General features: G+C 43.0%; 1 protein-coding gene across 1 annotated transcript in view; it reads left to right on the top strand.

Annotated features, from left to right (window-relative positions):
* The first annotated feature begins 39 nt into the window (after positions 1 to 39).
* LOC134445542 (rho-related BTB domain-containing protein 2-like) overlaps positions 40 to 20,698 on the top strand; it is a 27,918-nt gene continuing 7,259 nt past the window's right edge. The window contains exons 1-9 of the mRNA XM_063194595.1: positions 40 to 292; positions 8,193 to 8,394; positions 9,968 to 10,071; positions 11,135 to 11,320; positions 12,402 to 12,609; positions 13,275 to 13,482; positions 14,398 to 14,623; positions 15,284 to 15,446; positions 15,905 to 16,094. Of these exons, the coding sequence (XP_063050665.1) occupies positions 225 to 292; positions 8,193 to 8,394; positions 9,968 to 10,071; positions 11,135 to 11,320; positions 12,402 to 12,609; positions 13,275 to 13,482; positions 14,398 to 14,623; positions 15,284 to 15,446; positions 15,905 to 16,094 (1,555 nt within the window). The 5' untranslated portion in view covers positions 40 to 224. The remainder of the gene's footprint in view (positions 293 to 8,192; positions 8,395 to 9,967; positions 10,072 to 11,134; positions 11,321 to 12,401; positions 12,610 to 13,274; positions 13,483 to 14,397; positions 14,624 to 15,283; positions 15,447 to 15,904; positions 16,095 to 20,698) is intronic.

Genomic DNA, 20,698 nt, shown 5'->3' on the forward strand with positions numbered 1-20,698 from the left:
GTGTATGAATGGGAAGGCGCGGTCCCAGATGCACTCGCTGGCTCCCCAGCAATTTCTCGGTGTGTTGGAGCTACTGTAGCCTACATGCAGTAGTGTCAGCAATCTGACGAAAACCGCTGGCAAAAAGGAGACGATGATCTGACGCTTTACGCATAGGCTAAGCTCGGTGTTCCTGGCCACAAAAATGAAGTTGACTGTGTTCTCCATGCCGCTCGCTACATCAGATGGAGATTCAGCCCGTTTGTCGCCTCTTTACATCGGCAAAGCCGATGCCACGCTTCCCTCTGATGCGGTAAGATCAGAGCGCAAAGAACTATGCTGTGTGGAGAAAGCAGTAATCTTGTCAGTTGTGATTTTATTACCATGATAAAAAAAAATAACAGCTGCAAGGTACATAGCGTCAATGCAGAATGCTAACTAAGTGCTTACTGAAACAGACAATCGTCTGGGTTACATAACAGCTACAGTATTGCAGTGGAGATGAATGAACTGGGCAGCCCGGGCACGGTAACCCTCTAGGATACATTCCAAAGTCTTATGTTTCAGATAGCAGCTTTAAACTAAGACTGGTTGTCGCATGGAAATTGTTTTCAGTGTTTGATCCCAGAGTCAAAGGAATATGAACAGTCATCCATGTGTTCAATACAGCTTACTGCCCCACTGTAGATTTGATTAATTTGGGTGTGTGACGTAACATTTTTGTTCTCGTTACAGTGAAAACACCACTGCCCTGACACAATCATCATCATTATGAAACTGTCATGATGACTGTTGTTTACAATTATGATTTTACTTAGAGCGTGGTGGGATTGCATCACCCCGGGCAGTGGTGGTTTTGTCAAGTCCCTTTGAACCGCAGCAGACGAGTGTGGAAAGTGCTTTCGTCAGACCCTGCTGATTGATGACGAGAGTGTCTTGCTGAGTACAGTCCGATTGAGACCTTGGCTTAGTATTACAGAACACTGGCTGTAGCCTAGCTAGCCAGACTCCAAAGTTAAAAACGCCTCTTGGGCAAACGAAGCGTAATGTTCCTCTACATTGTAATCCACCCTCGAATGAATGATATCATATCAAGTGATGGTGATGACCCCACCATGGTGCATTGTGAGACGGCTCGGTCCAATAATAGAACCACCTTGGGTCACTCAGTCCAAATATATCCCGCAGTTAAAACGTGACGCTGCACAGTCTTACTGAAACTGGACATTCATCCAGCTCGTGCCATTCTTGGCTAAAATATTACAGCCGAGACGCGTAACCGAATCCAGCGCTGTGGACAACTGTCATGGGATAAATTAGTTTGATTTTTATGAATGGAGATGGTCATATTCGGGTTGACTAGACTAGCTTTGACTAGAACAAAGTTCACTATTTCCCTTGTACTTGCCAAAGTTGGTGTTTTCACTCAGACCACAAGACAGTTGATGGGTCTAAATTGCAGCCACTTTGTTGACTTTCTTCTGTGCGCACACTTAAGCGCTTTGCAAGGCATTTCCTAACTGTGCAAGTAGGCTGTGTTCATTCTAATGGTATTGCCTACTGAATTTCAACCATATTAGACTATTGTAAGCACTGTGCAATTGAGCACACTGTCTGGCCAACTGTTTCGTAAATAATCAATATAAAGAGACAACCTGTTCAGTTTCACAAGCCAAGCGTGTTCTGCAAAACCCAAGTCTAAAGTCGGTCTCCTTGGAAACTACCCTTGCTTGGAGACTGTCATTTCCATCATTACCGCGGCGTGAGGTGAGTTGCATGGATGTTTGCTCTCGTAATGGACCTAACAATTATTGCGAGTGGTGAGTTAAATCATTTTTCGTGAATGGGACCACATGCATGCATGCAAATGCGTACACGGTAAGCAGCGGTAATTCTGACAGGGTGAGTTCATTTGGAGTAGGCTGGTCCGCTCATTTTTCCGACGCACCATTGGTCCTATGCGTCAATGTTCCGAACATTTCCCATTGATCCTACAGCACTTAGTCTCAGATAACTTTTTACCAATTAAATGAAACCCTTTGTCCCGACAGTCCAATGTTCCGACCAGAAGCTGCTTTAGATCACCGTCATCTCTGAAGCCTATGCAGTGGTCATGCTGCCGTCTGTGACAGGTTAGGTTTAGGGAAAGTTTTGGTCAAGGCACAAATTTAAAACTCAGAAACATTGCAATAGCCTACTGACAGGTTAGGGTTAGGAATGGTTTTGGGTAGGGCACAATTGTAAAATTGGCAACATTGCATTAATGACAGGTTATGTTTAGGGGTGGTTTTGGTAAGAGCACAGCAAGACCGATTCAGACGGCATCTAGTGCTTGTCGCAGCGCATGCAGCTGAAGTCTACTTGGCACAGAGTAGGCCTAAAGCAGGACATAGGCTTACGACCTGGGATGATGACCAACCCCAAACAGTCATTGGTCGGAACATTGAGCTGTCGGAGCAAAGGGTTTCATTTAATTATTTCGAGTTAGTGGGCAGTAGGATTAATGGGAAATTTTCGGAATATTGACGAATCGGACCAAAGGGGTGTCGGAAAAATGACATGCTACCGCGAGACTTGCTCCATCGCCAGTTTACAGCAGCTATTATAGCTTACCTTACCCAAGTAGTATTGTATCATCATGCAATCAATGTCATGAAACAGGTGGACAGCAGGTGCCGTGTAGATACCACCACCTTAACCAATTAAAAATGCATTGCCTAACCTTTCAAAGACAGCGATGGAATGTGGATGGCGGACTTCGCGTAAAACCCGAAATGGTTACCAGAGGATAAGTTCAAGAGCCGGTTGAACAATTATTTCTTGGTTGTGGATTTCTAAATTCTAATATTTGGTTTTCTGGTTTTGAAGAAAACTTGACTTTGAAGAAAACTCTTGGCCTATTTGCAGCCGCCCTCCCATCCAATGGCAGCACGTTACCAGGCAGAAATACTGGGAGGCAGATTTTTCTGAATTGAAGAGATTTTATCAGCCAGTTGTAGAGGATTGTCATGCTCAAGAACAAAGCATAAAATGATTTCTGCAGATGTCTACCTGAAAAGGGATCTTGAAATACAGTATATTAGCCTGGACTTATTGTACATCTCTTTGAATAGGAACGATATCTTTCTGCTCTGTCATTTTTTTTCTGAAGTGTGTGTGTGTGTGTCTGTGTGTGTGTGTGTGTGTGTGTGTGTGTGTGTGTGTGTGTGTGTGTGTGTGTGTGTGTCTGTCTGTCTGTCTGTCTGTCTGTCTGCGCATGCGTGTGTGTATCTGTCTGTGTGCTCATTTGTTGTGTGTGTGTGTGTGTGTGTGTGTGTGTGTATGAATTTGTGAATGTGTCTCTTGCAATGGGGTCTCTCTTGAAACGGTCTCTCCGAAGCCCCAATGAAAACTCCCTCTTGGTTTATCTTAATGGGAGCACACAGACAGAGCCAGAGCAGGCAGCTTCTGAAGTAGAGCAGACTGCTGTATTGGCCAGAGGGGCAGGGTTGCCAGATGAGACTGATGATTTCCAGCTCAAAAAAGCTCAAAACCCGCCTGGAAGCACTAAATCCCGCCCAATTTGAACTAATTTCTATTGATTTCTATGGTCATAAATTGGCAGAAAAACCCGCCCAAATGCCTTTTTTACCCACAAACGGCCATTCTAAGCAGCCCAGTTGGGCGGGAAACTGATCAATCTGGCAACACTGCAGAGGAGTAGTGTGGTAGTATCATTGATACACGACTGTGTGAAAGTCACTGGCTTGAATGATAGTTAATGAGGAATAACTGTGTAGCTAACATGCATTGGTCAGTGGTTACCATTGGTTACTATAGTCATACACATAGAGTGTGTCAATTGCTGTGTTTACATGACATTTTTAATTCCGAATTAATAATTCAGAATTAAATAGTTCCATGGAGTTTACTTTGATCTTTCATTTAATTCCGAATTGTGAAGTGTTTACATGACGTTTTCGAAGCGGAATTAAGCTTTATTCAGAATTAAAGTGAGTTAATTCTGAATTAAAAGTCTCATGTAAATGTAGCCGTTGAGGTACAACTTGGAACCTCAGTAGAAGTCTTCATTAAGTCACATGTTATTGAGGCTTATTATATGGTTGTGACGTCATCTGTCGAATGCTCCATTCATTTCAACGGGGCTCCCCAACGTTCGGACGTCTGTTATTTTTCGATAACGGACGGGTTGGTCTATAACAGACCGCTGTCAATGGCAACAAGACTTTTCACTGCTAAAGCGACTTTTCAACAAGACTCTAATCAGCTGCTGTGATAGACAGCACCCGTTGTCCTGGCTACCGCTGTCAATGGCAAGACGTTCACTGCTAAAGCCACTGGCTTGTATACAAGTCAGTGGCTAAAGCGAATGTTTCATATCACTCCGCAGGGGCTCCGCTGTGATAGACAACACCTGTTGTCCTGGCTACCTAGCTGTTGCCTAGCGGTGTTCCACAACGGCACTGTTTTGTTTTGCGCAGCAACAATCTTAACATTAAATAGGTCTAAAGAAATGTCCCCGCCATGTGTGAATCATTTAAGTATATCCATATAATAAGCGGGTTAACTTTCGGCGAGTCGGTCGCTTTGTGGAATAGCAGCACTTCAGAGAGAACAAGACCCCTCCGCTCCGCGTCGGGGTCTAAAGATTCTCTCTGTCGTGCTGCTATTCCACGGTAGCGACCTTCTCGCCGAACGTTAACCCTTACTTATCACCTGGTGAACAGAAAGAATGCCTTCTGATTGGCTGAGCTGGTGTCCATTATTCCCTGATAACGGGACACCCATGAAGTCATGTGTGCGTCTAACTTAGTCGCGCATAGAATATTCGCTTGGAATGCTCACAATATTTAAGTGAAAACCCTGTAGAAATCATGTATCTAACACTATTGCATTGGTCTCAGGGGTAGCATTGGTTACCATGATGTTATTAATAATGAATGTCTTAACTTGGAACCTCAGTAGCAGTCTTCATCGGGTGACATGTTATTGAGGCATAACCTTAGACCTCAGTCCCAGTCTGCATTTGGTCGAGTGTTATTGAGGCAATGATAGGCCTCAGAAGCAGCCTCATTGGGTGTAGTGTTATCGCGGTATATTGATAGACCTCGGTCGCAGACTCATAGGGTTGAATGGTATTGAGGCAGAACAATAGACCACAGTAGTAGACTGCATTTTTTGCAGACTGCAGGCGGCACAGATAGACCTCAACCTTTATTGGGTTGAGTGTTGTTGAGGCATAACTCGGGAACCTCAGGAGCAGTCTGCATTGGGTCGAGTTTTTCTTTGACATAACAATAGAACTCAGTAGAAGCCTTATAGGGTCAAGTGGTAGTGAGGCAGAGCTGTAGACTTAAGACCGCAGCCGCACATCAGACCAAGTGTTGGCAGTAGGGAGCCACTACTGTAGAAGTCATCCTATGATACAGCACATAGCCCAGCTGTCTATGCATAGCCTAATAATGATAAATTCATTCATTCATTCATTCATTCATTCATTCATTCATTCATTCATTCATTCATTCATTCATTCATGCCTTTATATGTGAGCATGTATAGTATGTATGCATGAGTATGCAATGAGTTTGTAGGCTACTACAATATGCTATATCTAGAAGTTGTCTATTTTTTAAAGTAATTCATTCATTCATTCATTCATTCATTCATTCATTCATTCTTGTCCGAGTATGCATTTGTGTGTGTGTGTGTGTGTGTGTGTGTGTGTGTGTGTGTGTGTGTGTGTGTGTGTGTGTGTGTGTGTGTGTGTGTGTGCCTGTGTGTGTGTGCCTGTGTGTACGTGCGTGTTAATCATTGTGCCAGAATGTGATGGCAAGTCTCCAGACTTCTTAGTGTAGCCTACTTTGCTCTGAAGGGTCTACTGCTGCTTTCAGCGTGTTTGAGCACATCATGGACGCTTGTTTACTGTACGGTAACTCTTGTTGATATTTTTGTTGACTATCACTGATATTCTTACATCGCTATTCCTCTTACGGTCCTCTGCTGCTTTCAATGTGTGAAGATTTTGTATTTAGTTTTGTATTAACAGTTGTTTACTGCTCACTGTTTGTTATGACTCTTCTCTCTTATTCCTGCTCAGTAGATCTTTCACATTCAATCAGTGGTGGACGAAGTACACCAGTTATGTACTTGAGTAAAAGTACAGTTACCTTGCATCAAAAACTACTCAAGTAAAAGTAAAAGTATTCACCTTGCTTTTTTACTTGAGTAGAAGTACAAAAGTATCTGCCGTCAAAAATACTTAAGTATTAAAAGTAAAAAGTAAAAACTTAAAAATTAAGCCTTAGGTGCAATTTTAATATTTAAGTGTTGTAGGCCTGGTTAGTTTGGTCATATCTAATCAAATATCCTCTGACTTACATAGGCTATACCAACATGTTCGAACTAGGCCATAACAGGCCTCAGAAACACTGTGGAGAAGGCCTAAGTCTATGGATGTTATAGCATCAGAAGTTCATTGTTACCTCTCTAAACATTTAATACTGACCCTAACATGCAAAAGGACAAATGAAAGGGCCATTAATATTAAAAATGATTAGGCTGAAATTGATTATATGCCTATTAGAACAACTACTACAATACCCCCCAGCCATAGGCCTACAGTCCAGTAGGCCTACTTATTTGTGACAGCAAGGAGTTAGAGTAGCCTATAAAGTAGGCTACTTTATGTATATTTTTTGTTATAATAATTATTATGGTTTTGGTAGACGTCTTCTTCTTCTTCTTCTTCTTCTTCTTCTTATTATTATTATTATGTGTTTGGTTATGTTAAAGTTGGCTTAGGCCTATGTATGGACAAACAGACTTCTTGCGATTCTAAGCTACCTTTAAAGATAGGAACATCTTCATATACTTGTAATGGTCTGTATTTGCTAGATGCAATAGCCTACTTGATACAACTTCATTGGAACATTTATCTGTCTGATCATGAAAAAGCATTTTGTGCCTGCGCACATCACTGGGCCAATATTTAGCCAAAGTCTTACTTTGTTACTGTTGTTTACCCCAACTACTTCAGAAAATACTGCAATGTACTGAGGGGAAAGGCTATCACGGTGTTGTGCGCCTGGTTGGCTTGGAATGAGCAGCATGTTTAGGCATCCTGTGTACTTGACTCAAGAAACCAACACGCTACAAAAACGGCAATTATGTGACTGTTGTAAGCCACAACACAGATATAGCACAGTAAGTCAAATAAGCAGTACATTAAGTAACAATTCGCTGATTATTCAGTTCAAACGCGAAGCCTATATCTAACAAATGTCGTCTTAGTGGCAGGCGAGTGCAGCCTGCGAGCTAAACCTCTCCCCCTCAGACAACGAATACGACATGCAGATTAATACTCTAACGACGTTATTGTCGCCTGCTTTATTGTTTTGCTGTGCTTCCGCATGTCACTAAGTACCGTTTCTTCTTATTTCAATTCGTCTTGCAAGTCGCAATGGACACATCAGTGATTTGTCTCTGCTTGTCTTCTAAAACTAATTCTGTAGGCCTACAGTAGAGCTTGTTGTCACGTGACAAATTACAACCAATCACAATGGCGAATCTCTGAGTCTGCCAATCGGATTCAGTTTCACTTTCTTCACACCAGCGTTCATTTGACCAAGCATTCAAAATTAATTAATTCTCCTGCCGTGCATCGCCTTAAATAAAAAAGGAACGAGTAAGGAACGAGTGTTTCTGTAAATGTAACGAAGTGAAAGTACTAAATTTTGCTTTGAAATGTAGTGAAGTAAAAGTATAAAGTCTTACCAAATAAAAATACTTGAGTAAAGTATGAAAGTATGAAAATGTTACTTAAGTACAGTAACGAATTACATTTACTTCGTTACTGTCCACCACTGCATTCAATACAACGAGTAAAACCTCCAAGAGTGCAACGTTCCATTTCCTAAGTGTTGAATTAACAAAATGTACTGTGCAGTTGGGTGATTTTGGATAAAAAGTCAATTTACTGTCAATGTCTCTTTACTGTGAAGCCCAGCAGGGCACGACGCCTTTTCTAAATTAGCTGTTACCAGAATGGCAATGACCAACTCGTATTACCAAAGACCCTGTCTACTGTCATAGTGGTGTAGTGCTGTGGTTGTTAAAGTTTTTTCCGTTACCATTACAGCGTTCTACTGGTGGAACTGTGTGCATTAAGGGCCAACTGTTAACTGTTTGTTATTTCTCCCCTCTGTTCTGCGCAGGTTCCAGTTGATGGATTCTGACATGGACTATGAGCGGCCAAACGTAGAGACTATCAAGTGTGTGGTGGTGGGAGATAACGCGGTAGGGAAGACGCGGCTCATCTGTGCCCGCGCCTGCAACGCCACCCTCACCCAGTACCAGCTCCTCGCCACGCATGTGCCCACCGTATGGGCCATAGACCAGTACAGGGTGTGCCAGGAGGTGAGACTGTGAGATTGGAGGGGGCACGGTGTGTGTGTGTGTGTGTGTGTGTGTGTGTGTGTGTGTGTGTGTGTGTGTGTGTGTGTGTTTGTGTGTGTGCGTGTGTGTGTGTGTTTGTGTGTGTGTATGTGTCAATGTGTGTGGGTGTGTGTGAGAGAGAGTGTGTGCGTGCATGCAGGCATGTATTACTATGTGTACATTGCATGTAAATGAATTGCAAATAGCCTGATGTATAACCTTCTGTTATGTCTATGTGTTTTTAAGTCGCTTTGGATAAAAGTGTCTACTAATTTTTTTTTTCTTTTAAAAAGTGTATGTAAAAAAACCTAGATTGGCCACTACTCCATATCACAACCATATTCAATATCTCAGTAATATATGGAACACAATGGTCTGAATATTACAAACCTAATGTTGTAACAAATCCTCTTATTCTTGCCAGTGTGCTTGTACAGCACTAGGTCTTCGCCCCTGGCAGTTCTTAATTCACTCCATACTGCTGAGTAGACTGGCTATGAGCCTGCTTGCATGCAGTTCGTCTGCTTCATTATCATATATTGTATATACCTACCTATAGTAGTTTGGATGTCAGTCTGTTTTTTCTTCCAATGACAATAGAAAGACAATTTGTAGGGACATGGTGACTCAATGAGCTAAGACGGCGCACCATTATGCTGGCGACTCGGGTTCGATTCTGGCCCAAGGTTCTTTGCAGATCCTTTCCCTCTCTCTCTCCTACTCATTTCCTGTCATACGTTTACACTGTCCTGTCCTGATTTAAGGCTTAAAAAGCCCCAAAAAATATCTATTAGAAAAAAAGAAGAAAGACAATTCTGTATGTCATGTTTGCGTGCCAATGAATATTTCAATGAATTAAATACAGTAGAGTACAGATAGGTAGTTTGGCTCATTTAGAAGACTTGAAGCCTAGAAAACACCAAACTCAGGGCGCCGTGCTGTCGTGGTTCAGTGGTCTAAGGTGTCATAGTGTTACTGCAGAGATCCGAGTTCATTTCTAGCCCGAGGTCATTTCCTGATCCTTCCAGAACCAGGTGTCATGTCCAACTGCCTTAAACCTCCAGATTGTCACTGCTATACATTTAATCAGAAAATTAAAATATGTAAAATATGTCAAGTGTGTGTTCTGGTGTATATTGACCGTTGGCAGTATTCAAATTGCTGCAAACAGAGCTGGTGCCATCTGGTACTCTCGTAGTGGGTGAATCTTTAATTACCACTGAATGAATGAAGACCTACAGTATGTTTGTGAGTCACACTTGCCTACTGCACTAGTAGATCTTTGCAAAATATATTTTTAAAGGCTTTTAATGAACAGTTACATGAGTTTCACAAAATTAATCCATCTTAAACAATCAATCCACTATTTACGAAATATCATAATGTTGTTTTTAAGCCCTGATGAAGGCCATTACAGGCCTTATCATCTTGGCAACTTCGATGTGTTCTAAAATGAACAAGATCGGTTTAATTAAAAGCTTTTTAACTAAGAAGAAGAGTGCCGTGGACGTTGTCTAAAACCTGTTCCATAATGTTGTCTTGTTTGTTTTATCAGGTTCTAGAACGTTCCAGGGATGTGGTAGATGACGTGAGTGTGTCTCTGCGTCTGTGGGACACCTTCGGAGATCACCACAAAGACCGGCGGTTTGCCTATGGCAGGTGTGTAGAAAAAAACACATATAACCACCTCAATCACACAGCCAGCCTTCTGTCGAGATGGGCTTCTTTGAAATGAGCTAATACGCTGTTAATGTAGGCCAAACTCAAATCCAAACTATAACCTATTACTATAACCACCTATTGTAGTGCACTGCAACGGCTTGGTTGTTCTGCGGGATGGGTAGCCCATATCATCAAGAGATCAGACCACAACCGTCAAAGTCAAACAAAGAAACTCTCCAACATTGCCGCAGAAAGAGTATTTAACCCCTTAGCGCAGAGCCTATGTTAAAACCTTAATATCATCCAAATTGTAATGGCTGTCTTAATCTGTTACTTAAAGCTCTCTGTACTGTCATAGCAATGTTGTTATGATGTAGTAGAGTATTGTCAGCAAATAGTGAATAGGCCCGCCGGCGACCCCATCTGCAGTAAGAGGCTACTTATGGTGAGAAAGAGTGTAAGAGACCATAAGAGTAGAGAACGAGTATTTAATGATGATGTTTCAGGCGTGTGCCCTTCATCAGACTCGGGTATGCACTGCTGAGTTTAGACATTTTCTGTTCAGACTACCCAGCTGTAAAGTGAGATGTTTTCCTACAGTGAAAAAATGGCATGTTCGGAAGGAGAAGGACATGTCCTTTAAATTCTTCAATGTCAATGCATGAAGCTCCTGCAAAATGCTTGACGTTGCTGGAATCATGAACTGCAGGAAAGCCAGAACACAATTCTGCACACAAAAAGGTTATTCTTTCATGTTTTTATAGGCTTACCGTGTTAATCTAATGTTTAAGTAGTTGACACCGGACCTAAAAAATAAAAGTGACCTTGCTTTGCAAAAAAAAAAAATATATTAAATGTTTTGAAGTAGCTAACACTAATCTATCACTCAACCCCAATCTATATCCTACATGCCTAATGCGGTGATAAAACTGTAGAAACACCTGTTAACAAGATTTAATTTATTCTACACACAAAAAGATTTTCTTCACATTTGAATTAGCTAACTGTAATCTTAATCTACCTAATCCACCCTCCACCCCACCCTCGTTTTATCCTGCAGGTCTGACGTGGTGGTGTTGTGTTTCTCCATTGCCAACCCCAACTCTCTGCACCATGTCAAAACCATGTGGTACCCTGAGATCAAGCACTTCTGCCCGCGTGCTCCTGTTATCCTGGTGGGCTGTCAGCTGGACCTGCGATACGCCGACCTGGAAGCAGTCAACCGTGCACGCCGGCCCCTGGCAAGGTCATTTGGGACTACGTCTCTTCACATCTCCGTGCTAAAAATAGCACAGACTTTAAAAAAAACCAAGAGAGCGTAGAAGAGAGAGCGCGATTGAAGTCAGATTTTAGCGTGAAGGTTTCTGGACATATAAACCCATGGTGATTTATTCATTCTGTGAGGGAATCTTAGAAATGGGACACCATATTAAATTCTATTTCAACAGAAAATCTGTTTATTAATGCCAAGCACTTGGGAGCACGTCTAATCACGTCTCCATGCTAAAAATAGCAGATGCTTCATGAACTGAATTCACAATTGAGGTCGTAATTGAAGTGGAAAGGCCAACGTTAGATATGCGCATATCGATTTTTTCCTCCTTACTCTTATTACAAAAAAATCTAAAAGAATCCCACCACATTTCAGCAGACTGAAAGCTAAGCTGTAAGATTTATGCCCGGTTGAGCGTTACGTTAGCATCTTTCATTAGCCTTGTCTTGACCTTGTAGTCATTTATATCCTTGGCAGACATTTCTCCTTGCTGATGCGCTGATGAATGAAGCACTTAAACCACTGTAAATCTCCATACTAATACTGCCAAGCACAGCCTCTCTCTCTCAACCCCTCTGTTCCTGAAAAAGAAGTGTTTTATATTGCTACTTTTGCCGGTCATCATTTTAAATTTACTGCCTTTGGTATCAGCTGACTTTATGAGTTAAACATTTCGGTGTCTGCAAGGGGTGAAAAGTGGGTCTGAGTAACCAGGGCCTAGTTATTTCATTTCCGTTTATGATTAGGCCTTGTGGGTAGTGCTTGTACATACAGACCAGGATTTGGTCATACTTAGCCTACCTGTCTGCCAAACCTTTGTGTCTTGATTTCAGTGGGGGCACTTTGCCATCTTATGTTTGCGTATTTATTCACATGTTTCATTATTCGGTGTAATGGTAAGTCTCTGTGGATAGAAGTGTAGAAGTATAGAAGTGGATAAAAGTATCTGCTAAGTACTGCTTGTGTAATGTAATGCCTTCTCTGACACATAGCCTAATGTCTGTCTGTGTATTTTTAGGTGTACTTCGTATTTACTGTGTTTTCTTCATTGTAGACCGATTAAACCCCATGAAATCCAACCTCCTGAGCGGGGTCGTGAGGTGGCCAAGGAGATTGGTGTGCCGTACTTCGAGACGAGCATCGTGGCCCAGTTTGGTGTCAAGGACGTCTTTGACAACGCCATCCGTGCTGCGCTCATCTCACGGCGCCATCTGCAGTTTTGGAAGTCACACTTACGCAACGTGCAGCGGCCGCTCCTCCAGGCCAGTATTTTTACTCTATTGAAGTGTTTTTGGTTGTACTTCGGTTGTTTTAATGTAGGCCTATTTGACTATTTGTTAGATTGTTCTTACCCTACCCTTTGCAGACATGTATGAAGTAATTATTATATAATAATTATTATAATATATATGAAGAGTTCAGATGCAAAACCCCATAAGTGCCTTTTCAGAAAATAATCTTAATTCATTCTTATTTAATACAAAGCTATCAAAATTGCATATTTCAAAATTTTATTTATATAATATAAGTATTTATATGTATTATCAAGTACATGAATGTAAACCAAACCAACAACGGGGTTCTCTAAAAATATAGAAGTGCAGGTCTTCAGAAATGGAGTTAGGGGGTTTTGCATCTGAACTCTTCATATATATATATATAGTAATTATGGATGTAATTAAAACACTCGTAAGTATGATATTGCGTAGTTGTAATTATATAATATCATACTACTAGTGTTTCAATCACTAATCACAGCTGTGCACCCTCTACAGCTGTATGATTGTGAATATGTATGGTGTAAAAGGGTACATGTGAATAGTGACAATAAAGGACATTCTATCCTATCCTATTCTATTCTATTCTATTCTATTCTATCCTATCCTATTCTATTCTATTCTATTCTATTCTGCACCACCACCTCCAGGCACCCTTCCTTCCCCCCAAACCGCCCCCGCCCATCGTGAGCGTGCCGGCGCCCCCCTCCTCCATTGAGGAGCACCCGGGCCGGCTGCTGGAGGACCCGCTGTGTGCCGACGTCATCCTGGTGCTGCAGGAACGTGAGAGGATCTACGCCCACCGCATCTATCTGGCCACCGCCTCCTCCAAGTTCTACGACCTCTTCCTCACAGACTGTAAATCCTTTTTTTTGTTACTCTACAGCCGCTTCATGTAATTGTTGTCTTTGACTTTTTGATTTTAATTGTGTTCTTCGATCACAGCATCTATTGGGCCAGCACATTCTCCAAATTCTATTACCTCTTCCTCACAGACTAATTGTTTTCATTACTCCACAGCAGAGTATCTGCATGAAAGGGTCGTAAAACCGGCTTGTAATTTCACAACTGAATTACTTCATTTCATTTTACTGTACAGTTATTACTGTTAAATCATGGGTGATTTCAATACTCATTTGCATGTTTTACCATGCGTATATCCACTTCAGCAGCCGCAGATGAGTCTTATTGGTGGTCACCTTCACTATTACTGTAGTTACAGTACATTAGTCACATTACTGTATAGTCATTTTGAATGACTGTAATTTCACTGATAATATCTGCTGCTTAACTTTAAAGGAACAGTCCACTTTTTTTGATGTTCATGTATTTGCAGTATTTCCAAGTATTACACATGAATATGCAAATACTTTTCTTCTCAGCACTTATATGTATTAGTATAAGAATAATTAGCATAGCTTAGCATAATCACTGGAAGTAAATGGTACCATTAGCATCAAGCCACAAGTGATGACTGGACAGAATTAAATATTTGTTCTTGCACTGTGGTGAATTTGACATAGATTTTGCGTGCACTCACAATTAATGCTAATTCAATACTCATTTGCTTGCCGTTGCCATGTACAGTAATCATTAGCTGCTGTTGAAGAGCCAAAACAACCGTCCCCGTCACTGCAATACTATATGTGCAGTACATTACTTACATTTCTGCATAGTCATTTTGAATGACTGTAATTTCACTGCTAATTCCACAGTCTACTGCTTGATGCCACTTTAATATATTTGACCGTTGTCATGTCATCCCCACTTCAGCATCCACTGAAGAGCCAAGACGACCGTCGCCGTCACTGCACCCTCGACCCCGTCCGCCACCCAGCTCCTCTGCCGGCCTATCGGGCCGCGACCTGCTGATGCGAGCGGCGAGCTTCGACGTGTGTGAGCCGCCCATGACGGACGGGGACCGGGCGAACCTGCGCGCCTGCACCAGCGATGGGACGCTGAAGAGGGGAGAGGCTGAGGAGAGGATGGGCCGGGGCAGGTGTGTGTGTGTGTGTGTGTGTGTGTGTCCTTCTGTCTGTCTGTCTGTATGTGTCTGTGTGTCTGTTGGGCTGAGGGCTGCAGTTTGTTGTGCATACTGTGTGCTGTGGTGTATTGTGTGTCACTGTAGCAAAGGGGAGTTGCTTGGCACCTTGGTGTAGCGTCAGAGCCTCAGTTTAATACAACAGAAGGCCTGGGTTTGAGTCGCGGTGGAGCAACTCTTCTTCCCTTTGCCACAGTCACAGTAACAGAAACAGAACCTTCTCCTCACTCCTCACTTTTGAAAATGGCCACCATCTCAGGTACAATAACACAAACGGAACCTTTTCTCTTAAAAATGGCCACCATCTAAGTTAAAATAACAAAGACAGAACCTTTTCTTTTCAAAATGGCCACCATCTCAGTTACAGTAACAAAAACAGAACCTTTTCTTTTCAAAATGGCCACCATCTCAGTTACAATAAACAAAAACAGAACCTTTTCTTTTCAAAATGGCCACCATCTCAGTTACAGTAACAAAAACAGAACCTTTTCTTTTCAAAATGGCCACCATCTCAGTTACAATAAACAAAAACAGAACCTTTTCTTTTCAAAATGGCCACCATCTCAGTTACAATAACAAAAACAGAACCTTTTCTTTTCAAAATGGCCACTATCTCAGGCTGCTGTCGTCATGGAGTCGAGCCTTCCTCAGCATTCAGGAGGAGGTGGTGGATGACCCCGCGGTGGGCTACAACCCCCGGCCCATGACTGTGGTCCACATGGACCCTTCCATGCAGCCCGGACCCTTCAGAGCAGTGCTGCGCTACCTCTACACTGGCCAGGTGTGTGTGTGTGTGTGTGTGTGTGTGTGTGTGTGTGTGTGTGTGTGTGTGTGTGTGTGTGTGTGTGTGTGTGTGTGTGTGTGCGTGTGTGTGAGAGAGAGGGAGAGAGAGGGAAAGAGAGAGCTACCATTTTTTCCTGAGCTGTTAGCTGTTCTTAACGAACAACAATAAAGTCTTCTACTTCTTTCATTTCTTATGAAAGGGATATATAAAGTATGCTGTATAGCATCCTATTCTATTCTATTCTATTCTATTCTATTCTATTCTATTCTTACTTTTAAAGGGAGGGGCAGGGCACCTTTGCCATTGCTTATTTGCTAATGGGTTTTCCGTCCTTTTGTGTCTGACCTCCAACGGTGCAGTACCAGACCAAATTACCAGGCAAAAAAATAGTTCACGCCACCGCTAGACAGGTTTGTATTATTTATTCACTTGGCTGCCACTCTGTCCTATATTAGCTGGACGAGCACGAGAAGGAGCTGATGCACATTGCCCACATCGCCGAGCTGCTGGAGGTGTTTGACCTGCGCATGATGGTGGCCAACATTCTCAACAACGAGGCCTTCATGAACCAGGAGATCACCAAAGCCTTCCACGTGCGCCGCACCAACAGGGTCAAGGAGTGCCTGGCCAAGGGCACCTTCTCAGGTGGGGACACACTGCACATTCACAAGGACCACAATGGAAACAAGCTTCCAAAGCTTTTTTGTGTTATCCTTTTGACGTGTTGTACAAGGTTTTCAATACATATTTATTGACTCATTTTTTTGTATACCTTTTTAATGCTTTGTACAATGTCAATAAACAAAATCAATCAATCAATCAATCACACAAAGAAGATGAAATAGCCATAATGTGTCAATAAATCATACAGATTCATTTATAGGTTTGTTACAAAAGCCAACATGTTTTGAGCATTGTTTGTCCTTCATCAGGGCGTGAACATGTGCACTGCTCTCGTATGGTATGGGTTGATGTTGTGTCTGTATATTGTGTCGTACTTGTGGTCATTGTGCACTGGGTATTGTATTGTATTCTACTTGTGAATATTCTGCCCAAAAAAACACATACACACCTCTAGACTCTGCTGAGATTGAGAAAGCTTGGCACAATACACCCTTCTGGTGAGGCAAGGAGATTTTGCTCTGTAGGTGTGTGTGTGTGTGTGTGTGTGTGTGTGTGTGTGTGTGTGTGTGTGTGTGTGTGTGTGTGTGTGTGTGTGTGTGTGTGTGTGTGTGTGTGTGTGTGTGTGTGTGTGTGTGTGTGTTGGATTTCACTTGTGGTTATTTGCCATTGTCTGGACTCTGCTAAAGGTGCCTTCTCTAGAGAGACGGGGATGTGCTCGGCCTATGTGCCTGTGGATCGTGTTGCACATGGCTCTTCTGTGTCACTTCCTCCCTGCCTTCTGCTCTGAGCTAGACAGTGGCTATTTCTCAAAGTCAAGTGTTCTAGCCTTGCTAGGACGAGTAACATTTTTTGACGATTTCACACATTTTTTTGAGGATTTCATAGGTGAAATCCTTGGTTCGACATCCCATTAGTCTGATATCATCCCATTAGTCCCCAACTTCAGGTTCTGGATTTCATTGCATTATAGGACAGTCAATTTTGCAGGTTAGGTAGCCTACCAAAGGAAATGTTTCTGGTCTAGTTCAATTAGCTACCAATTATGAGCTTCAATTCCTGAATAGATTCAGGGTTTTGTCTATTTCCTAAAACTGTTTTCAGTTAGATTTATGTCAGGCTGACCTGCTCAGCTGGAGTCCCCCGTGTGCGCTTTGAAAATGTGACGAGTGAGAATTACAAACATGCTCTGAATTTATTCATCTTTTTAGATGCGTCCCAGCATCTCTATAAGAGGGTCTGTCCGTCCGTCCGTCCGTCCGTCCGTCCGTCTGAAACGCATTCCTTGTCTGAAACGCATTCCTTCAATTGTTCCTTCCTGTGTCCACAAGGCGGAGGCAGAGAGGCATTTTGGCCTGGAGCGAATGCGTGTCAAAACGTATACGATATGTTACCAAACCGGCAAGGCTAAGCTGATTGCATTGTGAGACAACTGAGGGGGGCATTCAATTTTCGGCATTGTTTTGCGTTTGGACAGTGGTAGGCAACTTCGTTCCTTCTCCACAGCACACCAACACCACTTGTGATACACTTCGGCTGATAGTGTCGCGTTGTGCTCAGCTATTTTGGTTCATCAGAATGGAAATGAACGATTTAGATGTCGGCATACTGCAAGCAGTATTTCACACAGATAGTTGTGCTCGGATAGAGGGGCGTTTGCATTGCATAATGCTCCACGACATGGAACCACAATAAGTTGACAGCCGATCAGCAGCGCTACAGCTCTTCCTGTAAGCGTGAGTTTGCAAACATTCTGCCACTACGTTTCAGTGAGTAGTCAGTGTTCTCGAACCATAAGTAGACAGATGGGCCATTTGCATTTCACATACGCTGTGTTACTAATGTTCTCAGACATATTGCAAGGGAGATTCGTTTTCTGCTGGCGGGCGCGTGGACCCCACAGTGCTTTCCCTTGCGCCCAGAGAGAGCACGGGACAGAACGCGTCTTTTGATTCGTAATTGGTTTGCAGGCGTATGAATTTGGTAAACTCTGCCACTGAAGCTCACTGCTTTGTGCCTTGACGGTGAAAAGCTGGCATTGAAAATTAAGCGCATAATTCACCCAAAGGGTGAACCCAGATTCACCCAAACGGTTTTATTTATTTATTAGGCTATTTGGCGATGTTTAGTTTCTTTCCCACATGCACATGATGCTGAAATGGCGTGATAGCCTACTAAAGGTTGATAAATAACCTACTAATAATATCTGGTAATTTCTAATGTAGCCACTTGATCTATGTGAAATTTGAAATTAGATGGTTCTTTTCTAAATCCAAGCATGATGGGCTTATCACAGCCTAAACTGCAAAATATAAAGCCTTGTCTCGTCATTTCGCTGCCTGCCACATTATTTGGAGTTTCCACGGGCATAGGTTATGACCAATAAACAAAAAGCACATACTGAGGGTGGGCATTGACAAGTTAGGAGGAGGCCAGCGGGGGGTGGAGGAAAGAAAGGTTGGAACTGGCATAGAGGGACGCATCTGTTGTCCGCCTGTCGGCCTTGTTCTTAGCCAGTTACTAGCATCTCTACTCTGTATGTTTGGAATAATGGGCTGTTGGTCAAATGGGCTGTCAGACCGAAGACATGGAACCACTACGGCCATACTGTACCTTCTGTGGTGATGTAGCAAGTTCCTTGGCAAAGACAACTTTTCTGATGAGTCTGGGTGATGTGCACTGTCTCTCCTCGTTCTGTGTCTGTGTGTGAGAGTGTGTGTGTGTGTACCGGGTAATGTTCTTCGTCCGTTAGTCTGTGTACTGTATGTGTCTGGATGATGTGTATCGTGCTCCTCCTCGTGCTGGTTTTGGGAGCTTCATTCTACGTGCCACTGATGCGCCTGAGCCTGATGCGGCAGAATCTGTATCTGCCCGCCCCGCACGTCTCGGTTCCAGGTCTCTGTGCGACCCAGGTGCATGGCTAGGTTTCAGCGCTTAAATTATGCAAGCTAATCTATTTAGGTTATGCAATGAGAGGTCACCTGAGTACTGAGAGAGAGAGAGAGAGAGAGAGAGAGAGAGAGAGAGAGAGAGAGAGAGAGAGAGAGAGAGAGAGAGAGAGAGAGAAAGAGAGAGAATGTGTGTGAGAGAGACTGTGAGAAGGAAGGAGAGAGGGAGGAGAGAGAAAAATGGGTAGAGTAAGAGTGAAAGAGGAGAAGTGAAGGAAAGAGTGGAACTAAAAAAGATGGCATGAGATAGATTGGGGAGAAAGAGGGAGGAGAGAGAGTTAATGTGAGACAGGAAGCGAAAGTGCACTATGCGAGAAAGAGGGGGATAGATGAAAGGGGGGAGAGAAAGAGAGAGGAAAGAAAGTGACAGTGACAGAGAAAGAGAGGATGGACATAGAAAGAGAAAGTGGGAAGGAATGCAAGAGAGGGAGGAGGGAATGAGAGAAAGGGAGAGACTGAAAGGGCCGCTGGACTGTTTAGATACCTCCACCCAGTGTTTTGGGTGACACTTTACTTGACACCGGCGACATACGTATGACACAACAGTGTCATAGCAGTGTTGTTACGCAGTCAGGCATGTGTCATGAACATTATGTCAATGCCATAAATATTTAACTACGTCAATAAGTGACATTCGGTTATGGTTAAGACAGCCCCTAACAATGTCAACTTTTCATGACCATAAATTGTTAATGACATTGACATCATGTTCATGACTCGTCCATGGGTGTTTCATGACACTGTTTTGACACTGTCAATGTCTTACTGTTATTAAATTCACGTTTTGTTAAAAACAGAAGTTCGGGAGAAGCGGCCTAAAATAACACCTGTACTCTATTGCCTATGCTTGTCTGTCATTCGTTTTTTTTCAGCGTGTAAACACAGGCACGCCTAACTATCCACCTGATTCTTATTCTCCGCTCCGCCACCATTCGACGGATTCATAAGTGCAACAGCTGGCAGGCCCTTCAATGATCTACACCGCATTTATTCCTCGCTCACCTGTTCCTAGGCAGTAACTCGCTTTCTCGCTCGTACCCACCATCCGCCCCGTTCACCCCTTATCTACGTCGTTTCGTCCAGGATTCCGCCCTCGCGCCTCCTCGGTTCTGCTCGCTCTCCCATTAACCAGCCGGGGGTTGTCCGCTCAGAGCTCGCACATATTCTCAGGCGCGGGTATTGCCTGAGCTCTCAGTTGGCGCCCCTACTCCAGAGCCCGAAAATCGTCTTAAGCGTATCCAGCATCGGGCTCGACAGTTCAGCACCATGGACAGTGACCTTGCCCAAAACGCTATTTTGCTTTTAACCTATGCTCCTCAAGTGCAGTTGGTCCCAAGTTGCAGAGACAGCCGTTCTACTGTGAGAACCTCACGAACACGAGAAGCCCGTTCTTCAGCGAGAACGAAGATGTATACATACATAAGCTACTGAATTCTAATTTCAGATAGCGCACCAATGAAAACCAATTTTATACATGACGAGACCACGGCAATCAGATCAGGTTTAAAAATGACTTGCGCGAAAGGAGTGAGATTGAGAAGCCTGGAAAACATGTTCATCGCTTGGCGTCTTTCTTCTTGGGTCTCTCTGTTTCTCCTTCCACTGAGGCCGTCTTTAATGGGAAGCGCGCCAAAGAACAATAAACATACAAGGTCACAGTTCAGCTAAGTGGATGTCTCG

This window comes from Engraulis encrasicolus, chromosome 3 (genome assembly GCF_034702125.1).
Source record: "Engraulis encrasicolus isolate BLACKSEA-1 chromosome 3, IST_EnEncr_1.0, whole genome shotgun sequence".
Taxonomy (NCBI): domain Eukaryota; kingdom Metazoa; phylum Chordata; class Actinopteri; order Clupeiformes; family Engraulidae; genus Engraulis; species Engraulis encrasicolus.